Genomic DNA, 25,273 nt, shown 5'->3' with positions numbered 1-25,273 from the left:
TACAATTTTTCAACTTTATTCACGGTTGAATGTTAACTTCGAGATTTATTCCCCTTTGGCCAAGAGGCAAGGACGTCGCCTTTGAGGTCTGTGGTTCGAGTCCCAGTCGGACATTTTTTTTTTCAGCATGTGTGCAATTGAAAATCTTATTCCGGTCAAAATGATTTTTCAGATTTTCGTCTGTTTGTTCAAGTTTCGCCGGCTTTCGTTTGTCTGCTCAAAATTATTCTACCGATTTTTAAAAAGATGGTATCTGAATGGAAAGACCGTTCACTCCCCTGTGTGCCTTCCTACCCTCTAGTCTCTTTTTACTTAACCCCTCTGTCTACAGTCTTCGAAAAATTCTTTGGGCGATTATTTGATTTTTTAAATTCTTTTCGGTTTCTCAAAAACTACCCTCGCAAATTTTATAGTGGGTTTAATGGAGATAAAGGGCAGAGCTAAAGATCCACCACTTAAACTCCACTGCATTAGCGGCCACGCATAATTTTTTTTCACAAAAAGTAATCGTTCTCGGAAGTAAAATTTTTGATTTTGACCGTTTTTAATATCTTTGATTTTTCTATTAAAAACTCGTTTTCCATGTCATAGATTTTGGGTTCAATCACAAAAATGAGTTATGGAAAGTTTCTTTGCATACGCGACGACGCCCAATTTTTTTGACACGAAATTGTGGCCCTCGGAAAAGGTCTTGATTTTCCTCGAACTAGCCTCCCATATTTGAGTTTTGGATTGAATCGAAAAACAGATTGCGTGAATCTCCTCTGCATATACGGCTACCCCCAATTTTTGTTACAAAAAATTTATGATTCTCCGAAAAGTCAATATTTGTTTTTAATGCGATTTTTGAAAGTTTGATTTTCTCAAAAATTATACTCACAAATCTAAGTTTCTAGATTCGATTCTGCCCATTATCATTTAGGAAAAATAAATTGACACCAAAAAGTCAGAGTTTTGAAATTTGACTGTTTTTTAGAAAACTTTTTTGACTTTCGAAAACTACCCTGCCAATTCTCAGGTTAAGCGGTCAATCGAGAAACCCGGTTTTGGGAATCTTTTGAAGCAGCCTCGGTATACTTTTAGCGAACAAAATACAGATTTCGAAAAAAGAAGTTTTTGAAATTGTGACCGTTTTTTACAATTTTCTAACGAAACCTTTTGACATTTCTGAAAAACTACCCTATCAAATCTTAGATGAAGGGTTCCATCAACATAGCTGGTTCCGAGAAATTTTCCTGCAGATGCGGCGACTCCTCAATTTTTGGACGAGAATTGTTACGTCGTTGGGAAAATTCCAAATTCTTACAATTTTTAATACCGCATCATCATATCAAATTCAAAAGTTATCAATTAATTACCTCTAGCTTTAGTTAGGCCACTAGTTGTTTTTATCGAGTCATAGGAAAGTTTTGTTTATACTAGTTTTTGTTTCGATATTTTTTTGTTGTTTTCGACTTCTTATGTTTTTAAAAGGTTTTTGTTGAATCGCGTTTTTAAATTGTTTTTGTTGTATCGCAAGCGGCTCGAAGCTCTGCTTCGCCTCTCTGTTTTTTTTAGCATTGATTTGTTAAATTAGAATCATAAAGAGTCACTCGAAGAATTTTTTTTGGCTAGAATCAGTCTAGAAAAGAGAGTTTCCATCTGTTTTTTTTAAATGGAAAGTTGATGTTTGTTGAAGTTTTTCAGTGGAAATCAAAACATGAAAAAAAGGAACGATCATTTGAAAAATCCTGCAATTAGAGGATGTTTAACCAGAGAAACAACACAGTCTTCATCTAACAACAAAACTATAACTCACTGTAAATTAAGTAAGTGACAACTGGGTTGTGTTTAGAACTAGTTTGAGCAGCTTGAGCGAGGATGACTCTGGCTTCATGGGCGGAAGTGGGGCAGGGGGAGGGGCCTTAGGTGGGTCGAAGCATCCAGGGTCCTACCAACGTGTGACTGGCAAATCCACGGAAGTGTTCACGTGGGGAGAGAACGAGTACTTCCAGTTAGGACTGGGAGATAATAAAGCTAGGTGAGTGCTATCATATAGTGAAGTTCCGCATAATGAAAGACCCCAAAAGCAGAATTTTTGTTTTAAACAATCTGGAATCATTTTTTTAACCATTTTTTAAAATTTGCATGTAAAGAAAACATGGAAATCTTTCAGAGTTTCGAAGAGTGTTAAGGCTGATGATTGATTGGAAATTATCTGACATGAGACTAGCCCTCTTATCATTTAATTCTACGTGCAGTTATTCCAAAAATCGAATTCCTGCAAAATACAATTGCGGAAAAACCCAAATTGACCTGCGAATGAAAATGTGAATTTATAATTATGTTTAATGATTGCAATTTAAACTAACTAGTGATTTTTGATGAAATAATATTAATCTGAAAAATCTCTTTTTTAAATGATTTAATTGAACTGGAATATTTATGATTCTTTTGATACTGCTTCAAAAGTGAGCTTCAGTTTTTTTCAGGAGTGCGCCCACATTGGTGAAGTCCTTGGGCGCGAGAAATGTGACCAAAATCAGTCTCGGTGGAAAGCACTCGGTGCTCATTACTCGTCACTTTCAGGTATTAAATAAGTTTTCAATAGCTGCGAGTATTAAGCATTGGTCCCGTAAATTTTTTGAAAAAATTTTAATACACAAATAAATATATGCAGGTTCCGAAGATTCTAAGTTGTAATAAATTTTTTTGAGGGACCTATCAATGTTTTAAGGGGCCAAATGTCATACTTATACCGTTCAATTTGAACCTGATTGTCTTCTCCATATCTGTACTTTTGTCAATTTATGGACAAGTTTTGTCAAAACGGACAGACTTTTTTCAGCTTTCTGTTTTTTTTAGCTAGTGAGAGGAGGCTGAATTGGTAAATACAGTAAAATTTAATGCTGGCAAATGAACTAAAGAATTTAGGAATAAGTAGATTGAAAATTCAGTCTGAAATTTCCACTTTGAAAGTAAGTCGGAAAACTCGAAAATTTCGGACCAGTTTTTCTTTAGAATGAGAGAATTTTTATTTTTTTTTGGAATCTGAATCTCTTATTTTTTTGGAATCTGAATTGTCATCGGCTGAATCCCTTCGAGTTTTCCGTGAGGTAACTGAAATCGGACGGAAAACACAGCCTACGGGGGATTGATTGCCAAGTCGTTAAAGTCTCTCGAATAAACGTAGACTGAGACTATTGAATAAACTTAGACTGAGACTATTGTTTCGAATAGATTCTCGGCTTCGGCTCCAATGAATTCGGGCAATTGGGACACACTGCGACCAAATTCCTCCCCAGCCCAGAGCTCCTTAAGGACGAGGATGGCAAAGGTATTGTAGGCTGGGACGTGGGAGGGGGCAATAAATGCACTGTGATCATATGCGACAACGTTGCCTCTTCCAAGAAGGCTCCCGCCAACTCCTCAGCAGACTCCTCGCCTATGTCAGAATTGAATCCCTGGGACACCCAGATTATGTACCTCGGATTACTCGGCAGGTCAGAATAATTTTTCTTGAATCACCAGGAGTCAACGGAATTTTTCGTGTGTTTTCCGTCATCTGTCAAAGCGCACTTTTTAGATTTGTTCATGAATGTTTTTTTGCATCCTTGTTGAAGGCACGTCCCTTGATTATCGAAATTCAAATTGGATATTTTGAAACAGAAATTGCTGGCTGTCGACTTTGGTGTTACTATTGATCTAAATATCATGATTTCATGTGTCGTCGAAGAAGCATTGCATGAAAATTGTAATGAGATGTTGTTTATTTGCAGATCCCGTAAGTAAAACAATTTTGCAATTTATATTTTTAGCCATTAATCAATTGGTGCTGGTTTTTGGATGAAGGGAAATAACAGTGAAACTAAAATGTATCCATTTCTACATGTTTAATGTGCTGTCTGTACTAATATTGCTTTTTACGCTTGCGATAGCCAGTGTTTTGCAACCGGTACTAGACTTTTTCCAGTTAGTAAGTTTGTTCACAGAATTTATGAATCATGACAACATCATTTAAAAACGTCTTATGTATAAACTAAAAAAAAATTGTGCAGTCATATTTCGGGGATAGTTTCGCAACCCCTGGGAGTACCCTGACTGTGTCCTCCTACCATAGGATTGAGATTTATACATATCTGACAGACCTATTTTTTTCAAACGCGAAATATTTTGCAAAAATTGTTGGCTTTTTATGTGTCTGCTTATGTTTTGTCGGCTTAGTTGTCGCATCGTAGATTTTTTTTGCTCTGCGCAATTTTTTGTTGTTGCGTTTAGTGTTTTGGTTTATTTCTGCTGTTTATAATTTAAGTAACATTGACTTTGTAAATGGAAGAAATAAACCAAAACCCTAAACGCAATAACAAAAAATTGCGCAGAGCAAAAAAAATTCTACGATGCGCCAATTTTGGATTTTTTCTACCGCTTGCTAAGTTTTCTACCAGTCCTTATTTCATTCTTTTGCCATGGCATTTTTTTGTCCAAAACTAGCTTTATTCTTTTTGCTACATTTAGATTTTTCTTACAGTTCCAATTTTTTTCCCAACTGTATCGCAAGTGGTGCGACGCTCTGCTTTGCCTCTATGTAAAATTTTTTATCGTAATAGCTTGAAAAAACTTGCTTTGTCTAATTCGTTTGTTGAATAATAAACCGAGTGAATCAAATTGTTCCGAATATCTTGGATTCCAAAAAAAACAGTTCAAAGTATGAAACCACAATATGGCATAGTGACTGATGAATAATCATTAAAACCGTTTTTAAAATAGTTTAGTGAAAGAACTCGAACAGCGGAATATGTCGGATGTTAAAAAATAGAATGGAATGAATTTAATGTGAGAAAACGATCAAATTAGGTTCTACTAGTTCAGGGATTCGACCCCCTGCTGACCCAAAGTGTCCCCCTTGGTACTTTTTACAATATATAGTAACTTTGAGGGGGAACGCGCGCGCCAAAAAACGCAATTTTTTGTCAATTTTTTCCAAAAAGTGCCCAAAAACGGCTTTTTTGACCTGTTTTTTTTTTCAAAAAATTTTGAAAATCCGCCGTAACTCCCCCCGCGCCCCCCTCGAGTAAATCCTAGATCCGCCCCTGTCCTTACCGATAAGTTTATCCCTTACCGAGTAATGAATAACGTAACGCTTTTTTTTTCAAATAATGTCAGCTTTTTGGTTTCTAATTTTTACTTATACTTCATACTCAATTCTTTCATTTTTCATTTTTTTCTTATTCAAAAGGCAATGTTTCCAGAGTGAAAAGCTTCATATTTCTAATATTGGTGGCTTTGTCTCAAGAAGTCATTTTGTTGTTGAGTTTTTTTTTCATGTGATCTGATAGAGGCGCTGATAGAGACTGCGGTTATCGAACTCAAGATTTTAAAATTCCCAACCTCATGCCTTTACTAGTTTCGTCAACTGGCTGTACGATTGGTGTGGGACGGGACTTGAAACCAATCGGAAATTTGGGGACATCAAGGCATAAATTTACTCAAAGTTCATAAGTTATACATTTCAAAAAACCAGCTGATGACGCAAGGGGATATCATACTCGATGGCGTTTTTTGCGTTTTGCCTTCTTTCGTTTTTACCACTGGTCATCTGTTGTGCACAACGAGTTGGTTATATTATTTTGCGAAATTTTACGTGGTGTTCAGATGTTTTAGTTCAAATTTTGAAAAAGATGATTTTGAACACAGTTTCGTTCATTGTTGTATTGAAACTCTTGCGAAGCACAGGTTCGCCTGTGTTGAATGAAATGAAGTTTTTTAAAACTTCTCAAAAGTGGTGCCAATGTCAGGTTACGTTATTTCAAGATGTGGTTTTGTTTTCCAGTTTGCCAGAGGAAGCCGAGAGTCCTTATGTGACTCTGGTGATCAATGATCCTGCCTCTACTGAGAACCTTCTGGGATCGTCTGCATATTCGGGAGCAAATGGGACCCCAGACGGGGATTCCACGACTGCGGGAGTGGAGTGTGCTAGGAGTCCGAAGTCTTACACGTGGTTTGCAAAGGTATATCAATATCACCATCTTTGTCTTCTTACCGCTTCTGTCAGTACTCAAGTATCATCGGCCTTTAAAAGCAGGGCCGATAATTTTTGTCTTTGAAGTTTTGTTTCTGTTCGGATGAACAACCTTATATGCATATGAAACACAATCAAAGGAGGATTGTTCGACTTGAAGTAAAAAAGTTCACGTCCGTCCTCAAGTATTTGACCCCTTGATCGCCCAAAGGGCCCTTTTTGTACTTTTTGAGACATCCATTTTTGCCGGTAAACCTTAAAATTTCGGCGTTTTTTGTGACAAGTCGCCGGTTGCGCAGATTTATTTGGCATTTTTTAAAAATCTGCTCCCCATTATCTTGGATCTGCCTCTCTATGCTGGTAGCCAGTGCTAAAAGGTTCAGGAGCCGGTTAGCCAGTGTTAAAATCTCATTTACTTGTAAACTTCAATCTGGGTTTCCTCAACTTTTTAAATTTGCTTTTCGTCCTTATAATCTCTAAACCCCAGCTAACTGAGCAGCATATTGTTTTTTTTGTGAATGGAAAGTTTCTGAGCTGTGTTTGGCGAGTGATGCGAAGCTGCTTCTTGGATCTGTGATTTTTAAGTGTACATACTGTGATTATTTGCTAAGTTTTTGTTTTTCAAGAATATTTAAACGAAGTGTTTTTTGACTGAGGAATGTTTGCCAAGGAGGCGTCTTCCGATAGGCGGAACTAACTTTTATCTTTGGTGGAAGCCTGTCTAAAACAAGAATGTTTTAAGAATAGAACGGGTCTAAGAGCTGTAAGAAATCAATAACGAATAGGGGGATACGTGAGTAGTGCTTGCCAAGCTAGAGGTTAGACCTTTTTAATGGGAACACCATGCCATATGATAACTCGAAGCGCTGCCGCCTCTAGTTTACTAGTAGCGTTTTCATTTTTATAGTTCATATTCTGTAAATATTAACGTAAGCGTTGTTTTCTTGGACCATTCTGCCAAATGGACGGACCATCCCTTTTTTATTTTTCTCCCTGGAAGATCCGAATGAAGTACTTATTTCTAATTGGGTGCAACATCATTGACTTTTGAAAAAAGTGTCAATCATAACTGAAATTGAAATAGCTTTCAGATAATTATTTTTTTTTGACTCGGTTTTCAAAAAATTTTTAACGAAAATTTTGGTTTCCGTGAGTTCATGGACACTTTTCCTCATGTATACTGTAAATGTTCGGAAATAGAGCATGAGCAGTGGGGTGGAGGTGTGGTGTGGCAGTTTGGATCAGTCCATGGTGTGCCGAGTGATGACTCAGCCCCGCAACCAGACCTCCCTCCTCCTCAAGTGGGCCTTCAACGAACGCAATTTCTTCGCCCACCTCCGAGTCATCCGGGACATGATCGTCAAGCCATTCCTCACCAGTGGTTAGTGCATGATTTCGGCTACTTTTTAAAAGACGTTTAAGTGATAGAATATCATATGATGCATATCAATTTTTGGTGGTAACCAGTATATGTATAACGTTGTATATGAAAAGCAATCTTCTATGAGGTGAAATGGGACAATGATCATTTTAAAGTAAAACGTTTTAAGGTCAAAATTAATAACGAGTAATGACAATAGAGGCTCTACGATGCTACAACGTGATTTAATTGGCTACAACATCGACCCGCGGATTTTTTTTGTTCAACTTCGGATTAGTCAAAAAATGTATTTTAAAAATTAAATTTCTTTGGGGTAGTAAAAAAATATATTTTAAAAATTAAATTTCTTTGGGGTAGTAAAATTCAGTGAGTCTAAGCGGTCTTTGACACAAAACACATGTTATGAAAAAAGCTTTTATGACACTCCGAAATTAATTCAAATGGGTGAAGTGTAATTGTAACACCCTCAAAACCAATTCTAATGGGGGCTTTGCTGACCATGTCAATTGGGGAAAGGGTAGTTTATAAGTGTTACTGAACTAAGTTTAGACTTTTAATCAGGTCTCGTAGATTTCTTTTAGTTTTTTTTGCATAAAGATAAAGAGATTTTAATCTTGAACAATTTTTAAGGGCAGTTTGGCATCTCATGTTAGCTTTTCAATTTTATTTTCCATGGAGAACTTACCTTTCTCTCACCCATTGGAACCAAACACTTTGCTTCCTTTTTTGTGTAAAAGTGTATAAAGAAATCACCAGTGCATTTGAAAGTGTTTATACGACTTCCGATAGTTTTTTTTAAAACAAATTAAGCGTAAACATAGGTTTGTGTTATACTGAAACGTCATTTTTCCGTCGCTAAAAGTCTCTAAAGAATGTGCTCGTGTCAAAGTGAAGCCCTTGAACTTCCTAGTACCCTCTTATATGTTTAAGCAGTGTCTGGCAAAGAATTGATAGAGTGTTCAAACAAAAAACTGAAAATTGATATTTTTTTTAATGAAAGTCTTCCACTGACAGAAGCGACTTATAAAGGATCAAGGAGCTTCCTCCATTCGATTTGGAATGGTTGTTGAGCCGGCTTACTTTGTCGCCTACGCTCTATGTAATCGAAAAATGGAGTTTTTGTGCAAATCAATTTCAGTGTGTTATTAAACCCCCATTTTCCCCGCATCAATATCTTTCAGCTACTGTCACAAATTTTGTTTAGAAAAGTTTTTCAAGTCGAAATCTGTCTAGAGGAAAAAACCACAGCAAGTTCAAACTTTCTATCTTTTCTGCGAAAGTCGAATCCCTAGTTTGAATAATGATCAACGTGCCGTTTAATTTGTTGCTTCACATGGAAATCAGTTGAACAGTTTTTTAAACATTTTTTTGTTCGAGCTTTTGATTTGTTTGAAAATCAATAATAGTCTACGTTAGCTTAATCTGTTTTGAGCAAGCTAATACGTTTATATATCGAATTTTGAAGAACGTAATGGAATTTTTTTGATCTGCGTAGTTTTTCTTAAGCTTCGATGTTTTATGTAGCAATTTTTGACAATATTTGATATATTTGATTTTTTGACAACTTTTTCAGACAAGTATTTTAATATACTTGAGTTCCAGGAAAACTTATCTTGAATGCTTCATTTAGCGCTTCCTAAATTTTTCAATTTTATTTTTATTGTTTAATTTCAATAGTATTTTTCACTGAATGAGAAAAATTTCTGTTTAATTTTAAATTTCCGTTTCCAGATTTTTTGAAGACAGCTGCTGTCGATTATATTTTTTTCAATTGTTCTACGAGTTCAATCAGTTTTAGCATCACTCCAGCATAAAAAAACCTTATTCAGATTTTTTTTTGAAGTTGTGGGGTTTTTGAAGTTTTGTATGACTGGTCCGGAAGAGCTATCAAAATTAAGATCCTTGCAGGAGAGTTATGGCATTTTCTATAATTTGGTAGCTTCGTTTTGTCGAAGTTGAACATCTAAGTGGAACATGCCCTAAACTGTCGAAATTTGCGCAGTTATACGGGATTTGAACCTCATTTCTCATGTTCACATTCAACAAGTTTTATACTAAACTGCTGATTCGTTTCATTCAAACCGGGTTCTAACTTAGTTTCTGAAAGTAATTAAATTAACAACTCAGTATCTGATTGAAATTTTGTTGAGTTTCCAGTTGTTTTTACCTATTCGATTATGCGATCATGTGGGTGGAGGGGAGTACAGGGTTGCTATAATTCTTCCTAACAATGTCTCATTAGACGCAAACTATAGCACTTTGATTTCGTGTTGGGGAGAAAAACTGCTTCGTCTTGATGCTAATTTATTTTAAAATGAAAATTCGAATTTTCTCAAGTTTTTATATGAGGATGATTTTTCTTTTATTTAAAATAAGGTAAATTTAGTGACCGCGGCCAAAATGGGAAATTTGAAGATGATAAATTTAGTAGCAATTTGACAGTTAGGTAACACGAACTTAAGTCGAAATTTGTCTAGAGGAAAAAACCACAGCAAGTTCAAACTTTCTATCTTTTCTGCGAAAGTCGGAATCCCTAGTTTGAATGATGATCAACGTGCCGTTTTGTTTGTTGCTCTGCTTGGAAATCAGTTGAACAGCTTCTTTATTTTTTTTTGTTTGCGCTTTTGATTTATTTGAAAATCAATAATAGTCTGTTAGCTTAACCTGTTTTGAGCCAGCTAATACGTTTTTTTATCGAATTTCGAAGATTGTAGTGAAGTTTTTTATCTGCGTGATTTTTTTTCTAAATTTCGATATTTCATTGACAATTTTTGATATATCGTTTGATGATTGTGATGTCATTAATTCTATATTTAAAAACTTTTTCCTGTGATTACTTTCTGTAAAACTAGGGGACTTTAAATGTGGCAGATTTAGGATAATTAACGAGTAATGCATATTTTGTTGTTCCGACTTTCAAAGAAAGTGATGAATATGTATACCCGGTTTTTTTTTTATTGAGACCAGTTTTAGATAAGGTGACTCTGTATTGGCATCGATCCAGAAATCTTGTGATAGCCAAGCAAGTAAGCTTCTTTTGAATAAAGTGCGGCTTTGCTGCTCGAAGAATACTTTGATAGTTTGTTTCAATACGCGAACTATTTATTGCAAGTCAATATATCCGCGCTCATCATCGTTCCAAAATGAATTGAGGCAAGCTAATTAGTCTTTTAAATTCCATACAGGACTCAAATTTTATCACTTTGATATTATCAGTCAAAAGTTTGTAGTTTGTCAATTTTTCATATACCAATTATCATATACGATTCGAGACCAATTAACAGGCAGTCAGAATAATCAAGGCTTTGCCCTGATACGAGCAGTCTTGTTCTAGTATAGCGTTAGCGCCAAAAAGCGGCAAAACAATTTTCAGAAATCATTCTAAACTTTGTGCGAGTGAAGCGAGCGAGTAGGTCTTGTCTTTTTTTTTGTTTTTTTATTATTGTTCGATTTCAATAGTATTTTCCACTGAATGAGAAAAATTCCTGTTTAATTTCAGTTTAATTTTAAATTTTTGTTTGCGGATTTTTTTGAAGACAGCTGCTGTCGTTAATGTTTTTTTTCTTTATTGTTCTACGAGTTCAATCAGTTGTAGCATCACTCCAGCATAGAAACTTTATTTACATTTTTTTTTGAAGTTGTGGGGTTTTTGAAGTTTTGTATGACTGGTCCGGAAGAGCTATCAAAATTAAGATCCTTGCAGGAGAGTTATGGCATTTTCTATAATTTGGTAGCTTCGTTTTGTCGAAGTTGAACATCTAAGTGGAACATGCCCTAAACTGTCGAAATTTGCGCAGTTATACGGGATTTGAACCTCATTTCTCATGTTCACATTCAACAAGTTTTATACTAAACTGCTGATTCGTTTCATTCAAACCGGGTTCTAACTTAGTTTCTGAAAGTAATTAAATTAACAACTCAGTATCTGATTGAAATTTTGTTGAGTTTCCAGTTGTTTTTACCTATTCGATTATGCGATCATGTGGGTGGAGGGGAGTACAGGGTTGCTATAATTCTTCCTAACAATGTCTCATTAGACGCAAACTATAGCACTTTGATTTCGTGTTGGGGAGAAAAACTGCTTCGTCTTGATGCTAATTTATTTTAAAATGAAAATTCGAATTTTCTCAAGTTTTTATATGAGGATGTTTTTTCTTTTATTTAAAATAAGGTAAATTTAGTGACCGCGGCCAAAATGGGAAATTTGAAGATGATAAATTTAGTAGCAATTTGACAGTTAGGTAACACGAACTTAAGTCGAAATTTGTCTAGAGGAAAAAACCACAGCAAGTTCAAACTTTCTATCTTTTCTGCGAAAGTCGGAATCCCTAGTTTGAATGATGATCAACGTGCCGTTTTGTTTGTTGCTCTGCTTGGAAATCAGTTGAACAGCTTCTTTAATTTTTTTTGTTTGCGCTTTTGATTTATTTGAAAATCAATAATAGTCTGTTAGCTTAACCTGTTTTGAGCCAGCTAATACGTTTTTTTATCGAATTTCGAAGATTGTAGTGAAGTTTTTTATCTGCGTGATTTTTTTTCTAAATTTCGATATTTCATTGACAATTTTTGATATATCGTTTGATGATTGTGATGTCATTAATTCTATATTTAAAAACTTTTTCCTGTGATTACTTTCTGTAAAACTAGGGGACTTTAAATGTGGCAGATTTAGGATAATTAACGAGTAATGCATATTTTGTTGTTCCGACTTTCAAAGAAAGTGATGAATATGTATACCCGGTTTTTTTTTATTGAGACCAGTTTTAGATAAGGTGACTCTGTATTGGCATCGATCCAGAAATCTTGTGATAGCCAAGCAAGTAAGCTTCTTTTGAATAAAGTGCGGCTTTGCTGCTCGAAGAATACTTTGATAGTTTGTTTCAATACGCGAACTATTTATTGCAAGTCAATATATCCGCGCTCATCATCGTTCCAAAATGAATTGAGGCAAGCCAATTAGTCTTTTAAATTCCATACAGGACTCAAATTTTATCACTTTGATATTATCAGTCAAAAGTTTGTAGTTTGTCAATTTTTCATATACCAATTATCATATACGATTCGAGACCAATTAACAGGCAGTCAGAATAATCAAGGCTTTGCCCTGATACGAGCAGTCTTGTTCTAGTATAGCGTTAGCGCCAAAAAGTGGCAAAACAATTTTCAGAAATCATTCTAAACTTTGTGCGAGTGAAGCGAGCGAGTAGGTCTTGTCTTTTTTTTTGTTTTTTTATTATTGTTCGATTTCAATAGTATTTTCCACTGAATGAGAAAAATTCCTGTTTAATTTCAGTTTAATTTTAAATTTTTGTTTGCGGATTTTTTTGAAGACAGCTGCTGTCGTTAATGTTTTTTTTCTTTATTGTTCTACGAGTTCAATCAGTTGTAGCATCACTCCAGCATAGAAACTTTATTTACATTTTTTTTTGAAGTTGTGGGGTTTTTGAAGTTTTGTATGACTGGTCCGGAGGAGCTATCAAATTTAAGATTCTTGCAGGATTTCACGATCAAAATTAAGATCCTTGCAGGATTTCGGGATTTCACTCTAGAAAAATTTATCCTGGAAGCTTCATTTAGCGCTTCCTAAATTTTTCAATTTTTTAGTTTTGTTTAATTTCAATAGTATTTTTCACTGAATGTGAAAAATTCATTTTTAATTTCTGTATAATTTTAAATTTTTGTTTGCGGATTTTTTTGAAGACAGCTGCTGTCGCTTATGTTTTTTTCACTATTGTTTTACGAGTTCAATCAGTTTTAGCATCACTCCAGCATAAGAAAACCTTGTTTAGATTTTTTTTGAAGTTGTGGCGTTTTTGAAGTTTTGTATGACTGGTCCGGAGGAGCTATCAAAATTAAGATCCTTGCAGGAGAGTTATTGCATTTTCGATAATTTGGTAGCTTCGTTTGGTCGAAGTTGAACAGGTAAGTGGAACATGCCCTAAACTGTCGAAGTTTGGTCAGTTATACGGGATTTGAACCTCGTTTCTCATGTTCACATTCAAAAACTTTTATACTAAACTGCTGATTCGTTTCATTCAAACCGGGTTCTAAGTTAGTTTCTGAAAATAATTAAATTAACAACTCAGAATCTGATTGAAATTTTGTTGAGTTTCCAGTTGTTTTTATCTATTCGATTATGCGATCATGTGGGTGGAGGGGAGTACAGGGTTGCTATAACTCTTCCTAAAATTAGACGCAAACTATAGCACTTTGATTTCGTATTTGATTTCGTGTTGGGGAGAAAAACTGCTTCGTCTTGATGTTAATTTATTCTTGGCCAGATTTTAAAATGAAAATTCGAATTTTCTCAAGTTTTTATGTGAGGATGTTTTTTCTTTTAGTTAAAATAAGGTAAATTTAGTGACCGCGGCCAAAATGGGAAATGTGATCTGAAGTTGATAAAATTAGTAGCAATTTGACAGTTAGGTAACACGAACTTAGTCGAAATTTGTCTAGAGGAAAAAACCACAGCAAGTTCAAACTTTCTATCTTTTCCGCGAAAGTCGGAATCCCTAGTTTGAATGCTGATCAACGTGCCGTTTAGTTTGTTGCTTCTGTTGGAAACCAGTTGAACAGCTTCTTAAATTTTTTTTGTTCGAGCTTTTGATCAATTTGAAAATCAATTATAGTCTGTTACCTTAACCTGTTTTGAGCAACCGAATACGTTTTTATATCGAATTTCGAATAACGTAATGGAGTTTTTTTATCTGCGTGGTTTTTTCTTAAACTTTGATGTTTCATCGACAATTTTTGATATATCGTCTGATGATTGTGATGTCATTAGTTCTATATTTAAAAACTTTTTCCTGAGATCACTTTCTGTAAAACTAGGGGACTTTAAGTGTGGCTGATTTGGGATAATTAACGAGTGATGCATATTTTGTTGTTCCGACTTTCAAAGAAAGTGAAGAATATGTATACCCGGGGTGTTTTTTTTCTTCACACCATTTTTAGAAAAAGTGACTCTGTATTGGCATCGATCCGGAAATCTTGTGATAGCCAAGCAAGTATGCTTCTTTTGACTAAAGTGCGGCTTTGCTGCTCGAAGAATACTTTGATAGTTTGTTTCAATGCGCGAATTATTTATTGCAAGTCAATATATCTGCCCTCATAATCGTTCCAAAATTAATTGAGGCAAGCTTATTAGTCTTTTCAATTCCATACAGGACTCACATTTGATCATTTTGATATTATCAGCCTAAAGTTTGTAGTTTGTCAATTTTTCATATACCAATTATCATATACGATTCGAGAGCAATTAATAGGCAGTCAGAATAATCAAGGCTTTGCCCTGATGCGAGCAGTCTTGTTCTAGTATAGCGTAAGCGCCAAAAAGCGGCAAAACAATTTTCAGAAATTATTCTAAATTTTGTGCGAGTGAAGCGAGCGAGTAGGTCTTGTCTTATAAACGAAACTTTTTTAGACAAGTATTTTAATATTCGGGATTTCACTCCAGGAAAGTTTATCTTGGAAGCTTTATTTCGCGCTTCCTAAATTTTTCAATATTATTATGATTGTTTAATTTCAATAGTATTTTCCACTAAATGAGAAAGTTTTCGGTATTGTTTTTTTTTCATGTGAAAAATTTTGAACTGTGTTTTTTTTTAAATTTTTGTTTGCAGTTTTTTTTAAGACAACTGTTGTCGATTATGTCTTTTTCACTACTGTTCTTCGAGTTCAATCAGTTTTTGCATCACTCCAGCATAAAAAAGTACCTTATTTAGATTTTTTTTGAAGTTGTAGGGTTTTTGAAGTTTTGTATGACTGGTCCGGAAGAGCTATCAAAATTAAGATCATTGAAGGAGAGCTATTGCATTTTCTATAACTTGGAAGCTTCGTTTTGTCGAAGTTGAACAGCTAAGTGGAACATGCCCTAAACTGTCGAAGTTTGCTCAGTTATACGGGATTTGAACCTCATTTCTCATGTTCACATTCAAAAAGTTTTCTACTAAACTGCTGATTCGTTTCATTCAAACCGGGTTCTAAGTTAGTTTTTGAAAATAATTAAATTATCAACTCAGTATCTGATTGAAATTTTGTTGTGTTTCCAGTTGTTTTTACCTATTCGATTATGCGATCATGTGGGTGGAGGGGAGTACAGGGTTGCTATAATTCTTCCTAACAATGTCTCAATAGACGCAAACTGTAGCACTTTGATTTCGTGAATGATTTCGTGTTGGGGAGAATAAATGCTTCGTCTTGATGCTAGTATATTCTTGGCCATATTTTGGAATTAAAATTCGAATTTTTTCAAGTTTTTATATGTGGATGTTTTGTTTTAAATAATATAAGGTAAATTTAGTGACCGCGGCCAAAATGGGAAATGTGATCTGAAGTTGGTAAACTTATTAGCACTTTGACAGTTAGGTAACACGAACTTATCTTGTGTGAAATGTGAACAATTCCCCCTAAATTACCCAAGTGATCGATCGCACCCTAAATTAAAGTGCAAATTCGGAAAAAAGCTATCGTAGAAAATGCTGATTTCTGAGTTGCTGAACAAGAGTGCCTGTAACCAAGTGATCGATCTCCCCGCGAAAATTAAATGCCGACTTCTGATTGCCTGAAAAAATCCTTTAACCTAGTGAACGATATCTTCTCGAAACCAATAAAGGGGAGAAACTGTTCTTTTTGTTCAAAGTTCATTATAACTCAATTTTCATTAATCTGCCGTCTAAAGTATCATCGCGTAATTGGGTTAACTTTAAAAACTGATCCACTTCATATAACGCGTCGGATTCCTGCGCGGTCGTTGTAATTTGGCATGTTGCATGCTTTCATTGTGACTGATGATTTTATTGTTTTGCATTAAAACTTCATATGGGTTTTTGGTATCATGTTCGTGTATTCAAATTCTAGACAATAAGCGCAGGTCAACTTTCGCTCGAGATAATTAGCTAATTATAGTTTACGTCCAGCTTGAGTACAAGTTATATCATGTGTGTTTAACGTGTTTGATGTAGTTAAATTATGTTAAATAATCTTATAAGCACTATAAACGAAGTACTTTTGCTCCTCGTTCTTTTTTATTGTATTTTTATTTCTATTCTGTTGAACACAGAAAACAAAACGCATGTGCATTTTCAAATTTACCACTGCGCTGATGGTATGAAGATTGGTGATGGGTGTAATAAATATAATTAATCAGATGTATTCTCTGTTGCCATGTCTATAGCAACAATTAGATAGATTTATCAAAATTGTGATGTTTAGTGTATGGCTACATTTGTGATTGAATCAACAGGTTGATGCGTGAAAAACAGAAAAAAAAGCACGTTAAATCATAAATATGCATAAGGTGGTCTATAATGCAACAAGTAGTTGATAAAGCTTTCATAAATTGTTGTGCGTATTTTTCTGATCAAATTAACAGCTAAACTGTTTTCATCTCTAATGGTTTTGGGCCATTTATTCTGAAAAAAATGGCCGAAATTATCATTTTATATTCATCATATAATTTCATCAGCATAACTTCCGACTCTAAGAAGATCTCAATTTTTTCTTTACATTGGGCCATGGTTCTAAAGAAGTGGAGAAATAGACGGTGAGAAAATCGGGTGAAAACATCTGTAAAAAATATCTCTATTTTTTATATAAAACTTAAAAGTTTTATTCATCATAGCGGCGCCTTAGCAATTGCAATATACATCCCCTGTAGCGAATTTAGAGGAGGCCGAGCTCTCTCTCTCTCCTTCAGTTTCAGGAATTTGCAACTCGTTTCCCCCTGGTACTATTTTAATTGGTACTAATTTTGGCTGACCTACACTGAATTGTTCCTTAAAGGGCCTTTGGTGCCCCTGGATGCTAAATCTTGGGGGTGTCCGTAAAAAAACGCACTTCTTTTGGTCAAAATTTTCCAAAAATGCCCTAAAGCGTCATACAAAAAATTTTCGCCCGAGGCGTTTGTATTGGTGTTTAATGAATATGCATTTGGTCGAGTTTGTAATTCTTGATTATATATAGCAAAGTCAAATGCTTGAGACCATTCAGTCAATTTGAGTCTTTATGGGTCTGGGTCGTTACAATGCCATGTAACAAGTAGGCTTACTTCAGTTTTATAGTTCTAAGTTTATTAAGTTTGCTGAGAGGCTTGAAAACAAACTAGACTTATGAGGCTCTCTCAAGTAATGTATTGACACATAAATCTAAATTATGTCATCAGTTTGTATAAAAATGAAAATTCACTTGACAAGTTTTTTTTATGGTTTCAAGAAATTGTATCAATTATATCAAGAATCAAATATAAAATTCAAACAACCCTGCAGACTAATGTTGGTCGGCTTTTAAGCTGAGTATTTTAAACTGTAGGTTAGATCTTCGATATTCGCTCGTAACGAGTTAGACGCACTGAAATGTTATGTTATTGCTGTTCAATATTTAGTAATGCACAATATTTAATCTTTTTTCATAATTAAAGAAATATATATTTTTGACCTATCACAATTTGCCTGAAAAAATCATTGTGTGCCATGAAAATACTTGTTGAGCTCGTGTAGTTTTTAGAACAAAAATCGGTTCAATTTTAATTTTCGCATTGTCGATGTGTATTTTCAATCTCATTTTTCAATGTCTTTTTCAGTTCAGAATTAGCTCTCCGATAAATTTGTTGAAAGTTGCTCAAAAAGTAAATTAGTTTCTGAAGAGATTGGTTTGTCATTCCCGTTGGGTTTCCATCCAAGTTGTTTTCACCTAAAATCGATTTTTTAAATGAAATGCTGCAAGCTAAAACTATGGTATACAGAGGGACAAGATTTTTTTCCGGTGAATATCTTAATTTTGAGCTCGGTGATTTTTTATGCATTGCGTTTTCATGAATATCTACGCATTTTAACCAAGTTAGAGCCTTATGTAGTTTCTGTTAAAGATTCTTAGGTGTTATTGGAAATTTTCGACCACGAATTCTTAGGGTTTTTGTATTCGGGTGTGTTTAAGTTTTTTTGTACTTCTAATTTTTTTAACACAAATACTCAAATACGTGATTCGATTGCTTATACGTTTTCTGAGTGTCGAGAAAAATCAGTTTGACGTGTTTGCTTTTTATTTAGGGTGAAGAATGAGGAGCCACTCTCTATTGCGTGATTGTTGAAAAAACAACGAGGATTTTGTTGTTATACGTCCATAATATCATTAGCTAGTTAACACTACCAAACGCTTGTGTTATATTACGAGTTTGTATTTTCCAAGCTGAACTGCATATATTAGTGCTGAAAAAATATACTCGATTTCAATATGTATACTGCTCTAATTCTAATTTGACTATCATGTTTGTTATCCGATTTATTGTTGGCTTGTGTTTCGAAGATAGGCAGATGGTATGACCCATGTGAAGCTCATGGGTCATACACTGGAGCATAACTTACGTTGGATGTTGTTTTAGTCACGGTGCCTTATGAATTTTAGACGTTCTCGTAAAAATTAATCTCCTACAGGTTAAAGATTTATCAAGTTTTTTATTATCTGAAAAATTTTCAGCTTTTTTTGAATAGTGCTGAATTACGAGCTCTTCAGTGAAGCACTAGGTTTTACTTGCAACATCTGTTTTTTTTATAAAACCCTTACATTATCGGATAATCTTACTAATTGTTGTCTTCCATTTTTTTCTTAGTCGTGAATTTTTTTTGGACATAATTTTAATATATCATGCGCGGCGTCGCTTTCTCTTCACTGTATAATACTGCTAATTTATTTTTCTATTCATTCCTTTTTTATCTGCTCTCAGTAAAGGCTATTCAATGTTTTTTGTCTGAATTCAGTAAAGGCTATTCAATTTTTTTTGTCGGAATTCAGTAAAGGCTATTCATCATTCTATCTTTTTATTGCCCTGTTTGTTGTACTTTAGACGTTTTTCGGTCGGCCGTCCAGCCTTCGTTCTTCGGACCCACAGTCACTACTCTGCTGAACAGTTTCTGTGACCTGGTGGACCAGACCGGAAAGATATGTGCCCTGTTGATCCAGGACCTCCAGACCGACTGCAGTCCGAGCGAGGCACTCTTTCTCAGACAGGCCCAGCACTACATCGACTTGTTCAACAAGTCAGTAATACAATTTGTCTAGTAGTATTACGCTTGAGATAAGCAAGCGTTATGAAATCGGTATATCAACTTTTGTTTGTGGGTTAACAATTAGTTTAACAAAATCAATTGAATCAGTTAGCATGGCTGTTCTGATGACAAATGTCTGACAACAGATATTTTTTGAGCATGCCTGCATTTCAAGGTTACTGTCAGATTTTTCTGACCAGTCAGAAATGGTCAGATTTGGTTAGTTTTTTGACCCGTGGTCAGAAAAGTCAGAAATAATTTAATTGACGTTTTACTTGCCAGAAATCCCAATTTTTCCTTGCTTTCAGTGGTCTGACATGGAGAAGTCGACTTAAATGCACAATGTCTGTTTGTTGTTCAGAAAGATGGGATTGTTCAGACAAGAGCAGGACTCGAATAATGTCATTTCTTCAGTGTTCGAATGAATAATTCATTGGAATTCAACGTTTGACGTTCAAAACCTTTTTCAGGGTTCTAGTTTTATCTGAAAAAGGTCAGCAAAATGGTCAGTTTTCTGATGATTGAATTGGTCAGTTTGTGATCTGTGCATTTTAAGGGGCCGTTCTATTTGAATTTCCATTCATGGCTGTCAATCAAATCTTGTTTAGTTTATCTTTTTTTTGCTTCCTGTTTTTTCGTTTTTTTTTGGCTTAAATAGTTGCGGCTGATATTATATCTGTTTAGTTGCCTCATTATTCATCGTTTGAAGAATCTTTTTTAAAAAATTCTGTGCTTCCAGAGCGATAGTGACCCTTGGGAATTTTTTATGGCTATTCGGCTACCCAAGTATTGTGTTTGCTGTTTTTGATGCTTATGTAACACTGGCAGTTGTGTTTCTCAGTAGTTTTTTTCTGAAATTTAACCGTATTCAGAATCCTATGTTTTTTTTCGCCTCTGGCTTTCCGTTTTTTTTTTGGCTAGATGCCATGCTATTTTTGTTGAGCTTCTCTGTTAATAATCATCTTAAAGGAACTCATTTTGGGATATCGTCGTTAGACAAATTATGTACTCCAATTCTTGCGAGAGAACAGAAGTATCTTGTTATCAGAAGTATCGAATGGCATACAATTATATTAATTAATGGTTGCTCAGTGTTTACACAAGCGAGGCGTACTGTGATAGCACGATTCAAATTTATATTCCAATCTAAGCAGCAAATAAAAGTACTCATTAAATGTTGACTTACTTGGCGGCCCTTTTGCTTTGGAAATCTGTAGCCTTGGAACTTTCATAGCATCTGTTCTCTGCTTTTTTGTTGGCTACTTTTTGCCGTTAGTCAAGCGTCCGTGGCTGAGATGTAGGGACGTGGTACTCCTAAGCTACTTGTCAGAGGTTCAACGCTGCACTTTGCACTAGTTTTATTGAATTATGGTGGCGTTTTTGCTACATAGCCCTGAAAATGTATTAGCATCTATAGCTGCATCATTTGTATCTTTTGTTATGAATTTTTCTATGACCCGCGGCGCAAATTTCTGAAGGTGAGACTCCAAATTTTTAGGTCGCAGTTTCGAAACTGTCACATAGCAAAATTTTTATTTATTCGAGGCTTCTTTCTTTCTCTTATATATATTTATTAGAGCTGCTTGTTGTCGTTTTGTCGCTTATGTATCATTTGATACGTATCATTTGATGCGGTCTGGCTCTTCAGAACTTTTAAACCAAAAATCTGAGGTCAGCTCGAGATAGTTTCGCTCAGCTTCGTCGAGATTTGCAGAAAAGTTCGATTGTTGTCAATCTTGACGAAGATGCAGAAGGTCGATCATTGTTCCGATCAAAAAATGGTGGGAATTTTGTATTGGGGTGTGTATTAGTTTTCTCTTCTTTTTTTGTTTTCCTCGCAAAACCAGGTACGACAAATAATAATCTGAATGGGTTAAATTTTGCAGCCTTTTCAATCGTGATTCGAACGACGTCAAAAAAGTTGTCCCACTATCGAGAAAAACCACGTTGAGTTTTTTTAGCCATTTAAGCGATCGTGTAACGTTCGTTACATGCAAATTATGTTTGTTTTTAAGGCTAAAGCCTTGACTTTTCTAAAAGAAATCGACTTCAGGAAGCTTAATTTAGCGCTTGGTTGGCAATATAACTTTTCTAAAAAGTTTCTGAAAGATATTTTCCAAAAATTAAGAACTGTTTTAGAACTTTTTAAAAAATGTTTTCCATTTATTATTTGTTTTTCTTATTTTGAATACGACTGTTGTTGACTATGCCTACTTGACTAGCTTTAGGCGCTTGTGTATAATTCTCTCATGGCACCATGCTCAAGAAACTTTGCTGCTTTGAAAATTTGGGAAGTAATAATTTTTTTGATTCTTTTTGTAGGTTTTATGAATTTGGTCGGGAAGTTCTGTGATTCTGTGCTGCTCTCCAGCAACCTGCTCTTCTTGTTTTTTTTTCTGGAATGTGTGGAAGAGTGATACTAAGCCTCAAAAAACCTTTATTTAATCGCAATCGGCCAGTTTCGTTAGTTTCTCCAGGAAGCGCTGAGAGTGAAACATACAGTGGATTAAGTGCTGCCACCAATAAATAATAAGAGACAATTGATATCAAAAATTGCGATCTCAAAAAAGTTTTTTTGCCTAATTCGAGCTAAGATGAAAAGATTAAGAGCGTTCGGAATGCTTTTAGAGGAAATGATTTCAAATTTAATTGCGGCAGATTGACCAGATCGAATGTTTCAATCATTAGCTATGTTTATAAAAAAAATGGGAAGGTAGTTACAAATTTGTAACAACAAACGGACTTTTTAATATTTTTAAGTTCATAAATCGAAATTAGTGACTTTCTTTTTGTATCAGGAATACCAGGAGAGTTAAATCATTTTTTGATTTGATTTCTAACTTCGATTGAAAATTATTTGTAGGGTTTGGTGATTTTTTCGGTTTTTTAACAAAGACTTTAAGATAGGAATTCCAAAAAATCGTCAACACCTCTGATTCTATATAATGAAGCGTATTATAAATGTTTTTTTTTTGGGTTCTTCATGAGCGGTGAAACGGCAGTTCTTTCGCATTAACTAAATTAAATGTGAACTGTAGCTGGTTTTTTGGTTATCAATCGTGCAGTAATATTTGCATTAGCCAATCAGATGTTTACTCCATTTTTGAAAGCAAGAATTATTCCTCGTTGGATAATATCATTTGTTTATCACAATTGTTTTTTGAAAAAGTTTTCCTTTTGATTGCCAAAATTGAAAGGATCGGAAAACCCCTGCATATATATTCCGTTTTTGTCTTTGATATATTGGCGCCGTATAACAAAAAAAATAGGGCGGGTCAGTCAAAATGGATGTCTTAAAATAGCACAAGGGAAACTTTGGGTAGTCAGGGATTCGAATCCCTGAAAGTCTTCACTGTACGTATCCCTAGATAAAATTTGCAAATTGCTAACCTTAGCTAATTTACCATTAAGAAAACGATTAAGATGCTGTTCTGTTTTTAGGGAGAACAGCTTAGTGTCCTTGATTAGAATCTGTGCATGTAAAATACCGCTTTCTTTTTACCATGATACCGTCACTTTATCATGTAACGCAGATATCAATACTAAGAGACCAATTGATGGCTTCATTTTTGACTTGATTTTTATTTGTGTTGGTATGTTTGGCATTTCATAAAGTTAGTTCACGCAGGCTCAAGCAGTTGTTGGTTTTCTAATGCAATGTGACCGCGGTTTCATTGACCACTAGTGTAAAGATTAAGCGACGAAAACAAATGTTCAAGCGAGAATAACCTGAAAATGCTGCCGATAGTTATCCTTTCGCTAGAACTTTGATACGCCAGTGTCTAACCGAGTTGACATTTCTCGAAAAAAATCCCAAAATCTCAGAAAGATCTATCCGCAAATTGAAAAAAAACGAATTCGAGGTTTTTTTTCAAACGCATTTTTTGCTCTGCATTTTCCCATCGCTTAATGTGAGATAAAATTATCAGTAAAAATTTGTTTAACTTGTTAAGATCATTCATCCACGAGGGATGGGACCAACATACGAGCTGTACAGCTCATCACGGCGAACCGCTGTTGTGCCCCTGCTTAAGAACTACATGCAATTTTTTTGGTTATTTTTCTGGGCTGGGTAATGTTGCCTCACCCTCAAGCAACGAGCACGGATCATGGTGGGCCTCGAACATCCGACCTTTCGATTGAGAGGCGGAGACGTAACCACTTCACCGCTGCTCCCCTGGTTTTGTTTTGTTGAAGGTTTTGTTTTGTTGAAGGTTTTGTTTTGTTTGTTTCAGGTTCCTCTCTTTATTTTGTGACGCTCATTGCATCGGAAGTTTCGAGTTCTGTGCGTTGGGCGTGGCAGTTGCCTTCTTCGAGAAACACAAAAAGTGCATGTGTGATTTAACCGGACCAACAGGGGGCAAGGAAAAAGATCCACCGATGCACCAGCTACTCTACAGACTTCTGGAGCGACCTATATCCAGGGTCGTGTTCTATAGAGACATGCTAGCTAAGCTGGCAGACTGCTACCCGAACTTCGTGAACGAACACGGGGTCATTATGGCCGCACGTGACAAATGGGATAATTTTTGGGCGTATATTATGGAGCAGAGGAAGCAAGCGGAGGCCACTAGACTCTACTGGGATAATACTGCCATTAAAATATCAGTAAGTTTCTTCACTACATATGATTACAAGTTACAGTTGAAGTGCCAGTTTTTTATGTCATCAGTTTTTCATAACGGGGCATGTCGACACGTTTCGAATTATTAAGCATATTTGAATCAGAGTATTGTCACCCCTTTTTAATTAAGCGTTTCGCTAGCGCCGTTTTTTCAAATTTTTTTTTTCGCTTTTTCGCCTATCTGAATGCACCGCTTATTCGCTTAATACTTTTCGCATAATTTGCTATGGAAGTTTTTTCACAATGGGGAAAAACTCAGAACAGACTTTTTCCGACTTTCGAAGAACGCAAAGGATTTTATATGCATGAAGTTTTTTATTCAGAGGAAAAAATTTACGTGCGATCATTTTTGGTAACATTCTTGGGGTTGAAAATTCAAACCGTTTTTCCGCTTTTCTTAATGCTTTTGAAAATTCGCGTTCGCTTATTCTCCTTGATCGGCCGCAGGGTTCTGCTTATATCACTTGATATCCTGCCTGTTGAACTGATTTGCTGTAATTTTTAACGAGCTAATGATCAAGTGATAAGTGGTGCTACCCATATTTGGCTTTTTTTCCACCTCTACTGTTGGCAGTGGAGTACAAAGTATTTTTTAACGAGAATCTTATTTGGAATTTTTTTCAGCTTTGTAGGCCTGTTATTTCTGTTTTTGGTGCTTTGCTGAAACACAACAAAAACAATAGTTTGCAAGCATTTTGTTATTACACTAGCGCTCAGCGTAGTGTATTATTACGAACCTTCTACTAACTCGAAAACTCTGTGTTCACTTATTTGGAAAATTTACTGTAGAGTTGGAAATTGCGTATCATCTGTTCTCTGCTTTATTTGTGGCTAGTGTTTGGTACTAATTAAGCGTCTGTGGCTGAGTGGTTAGTGTGTGAGACTCTTAATCTCTAGATTGCAGGTTCGAATCTCAGACATAGCCGAATTTTCGCTAGTTCGAGGCTTATTCAAATGTTTCTTAGTGCACTTTTTAGAGCAGCTTTTTGTCGAGTTCTTTGTAGTTTGTCGAGCTGATTTTTTGGTTGTGTTTGTCGTGTTCTCGAACTGATTTTTAAAGCTTTATTTGGGGGCCTGTGACAAAAAAAATCGCGTTCCGTGTCGCAATTTTTCTTCTTTTTTTATGTGCGTCGAGTGCGCCTTTGAAAAGTTCTAGGGTCTGTTTGAGCTAGAAAATGATGCTCTATCATTTTGATATTACCAGCTTTTTTTACCAGTTGTATTGTTGA

At 35.3% G+C, this 25,273-nt stretch overlaps 1 protein-coding gene across 1 annotated transcript in view; it reads left to right on the top strand.

Moving 5' to 3' along the window:
- Positions 1 to 25,273, top strand: part of LOC134845311 (alsin-like) — a 63,959-nt gene that overhangs the window by 4,129 nt on the left and 34,557 nt on the right. The window contains exons 3-9 of the mRNA XM_063862285.1: positions 1,835 to 2,020; positions 2,472 to 2,568; positions 3,220 to 3,482; positions 5,810 to 5,987; positions 7,199 to 7,379; positions 19,219 to 19,411; positions 23,656 to 24,028. Coding sequence (XP_063718355.1) covers positions 1,835 to 2,020; positions 2,472 to 2,568; positions 3,220 to 3,482; positions 5,810 to 5,987; positions 7,199 to 7,379; positions 19,219 to 19,411; positions 23,656 to 24,028 — 1,471 coding nt within the window. The remainder of the gene's footprint in view (positions 1 to 1,834; positions 2,021 to 2,471; positions 2,569 to 3,219; positions 3,483 to 5,809; positions 5,988 to 7,198; positions 7,380 to 19,218; positions 19,412 to 23,655; positions 24,029 to 25,273) is intronic.

Source organism: Symsagittifera roscoffensis, chromosome 4, assembly GCF_963678635.1.
Source record: "Symsagittifera roscoffensis chromosome 4, txSymRosc1.1, whole genome shotgun sequence".
NCBI classification, from domain to species: Eukaryota; Metazoa; Xenacoelomorpha; order Acoela; family Convolutidae; genus Symsagittifera; species Symsagittifera roscoffensis.
The sequence above is the reverse complement of the archived record's forward strand: the minus strand, read 5'-3'. Positions and strand labels throughout refer to the sequence as shown.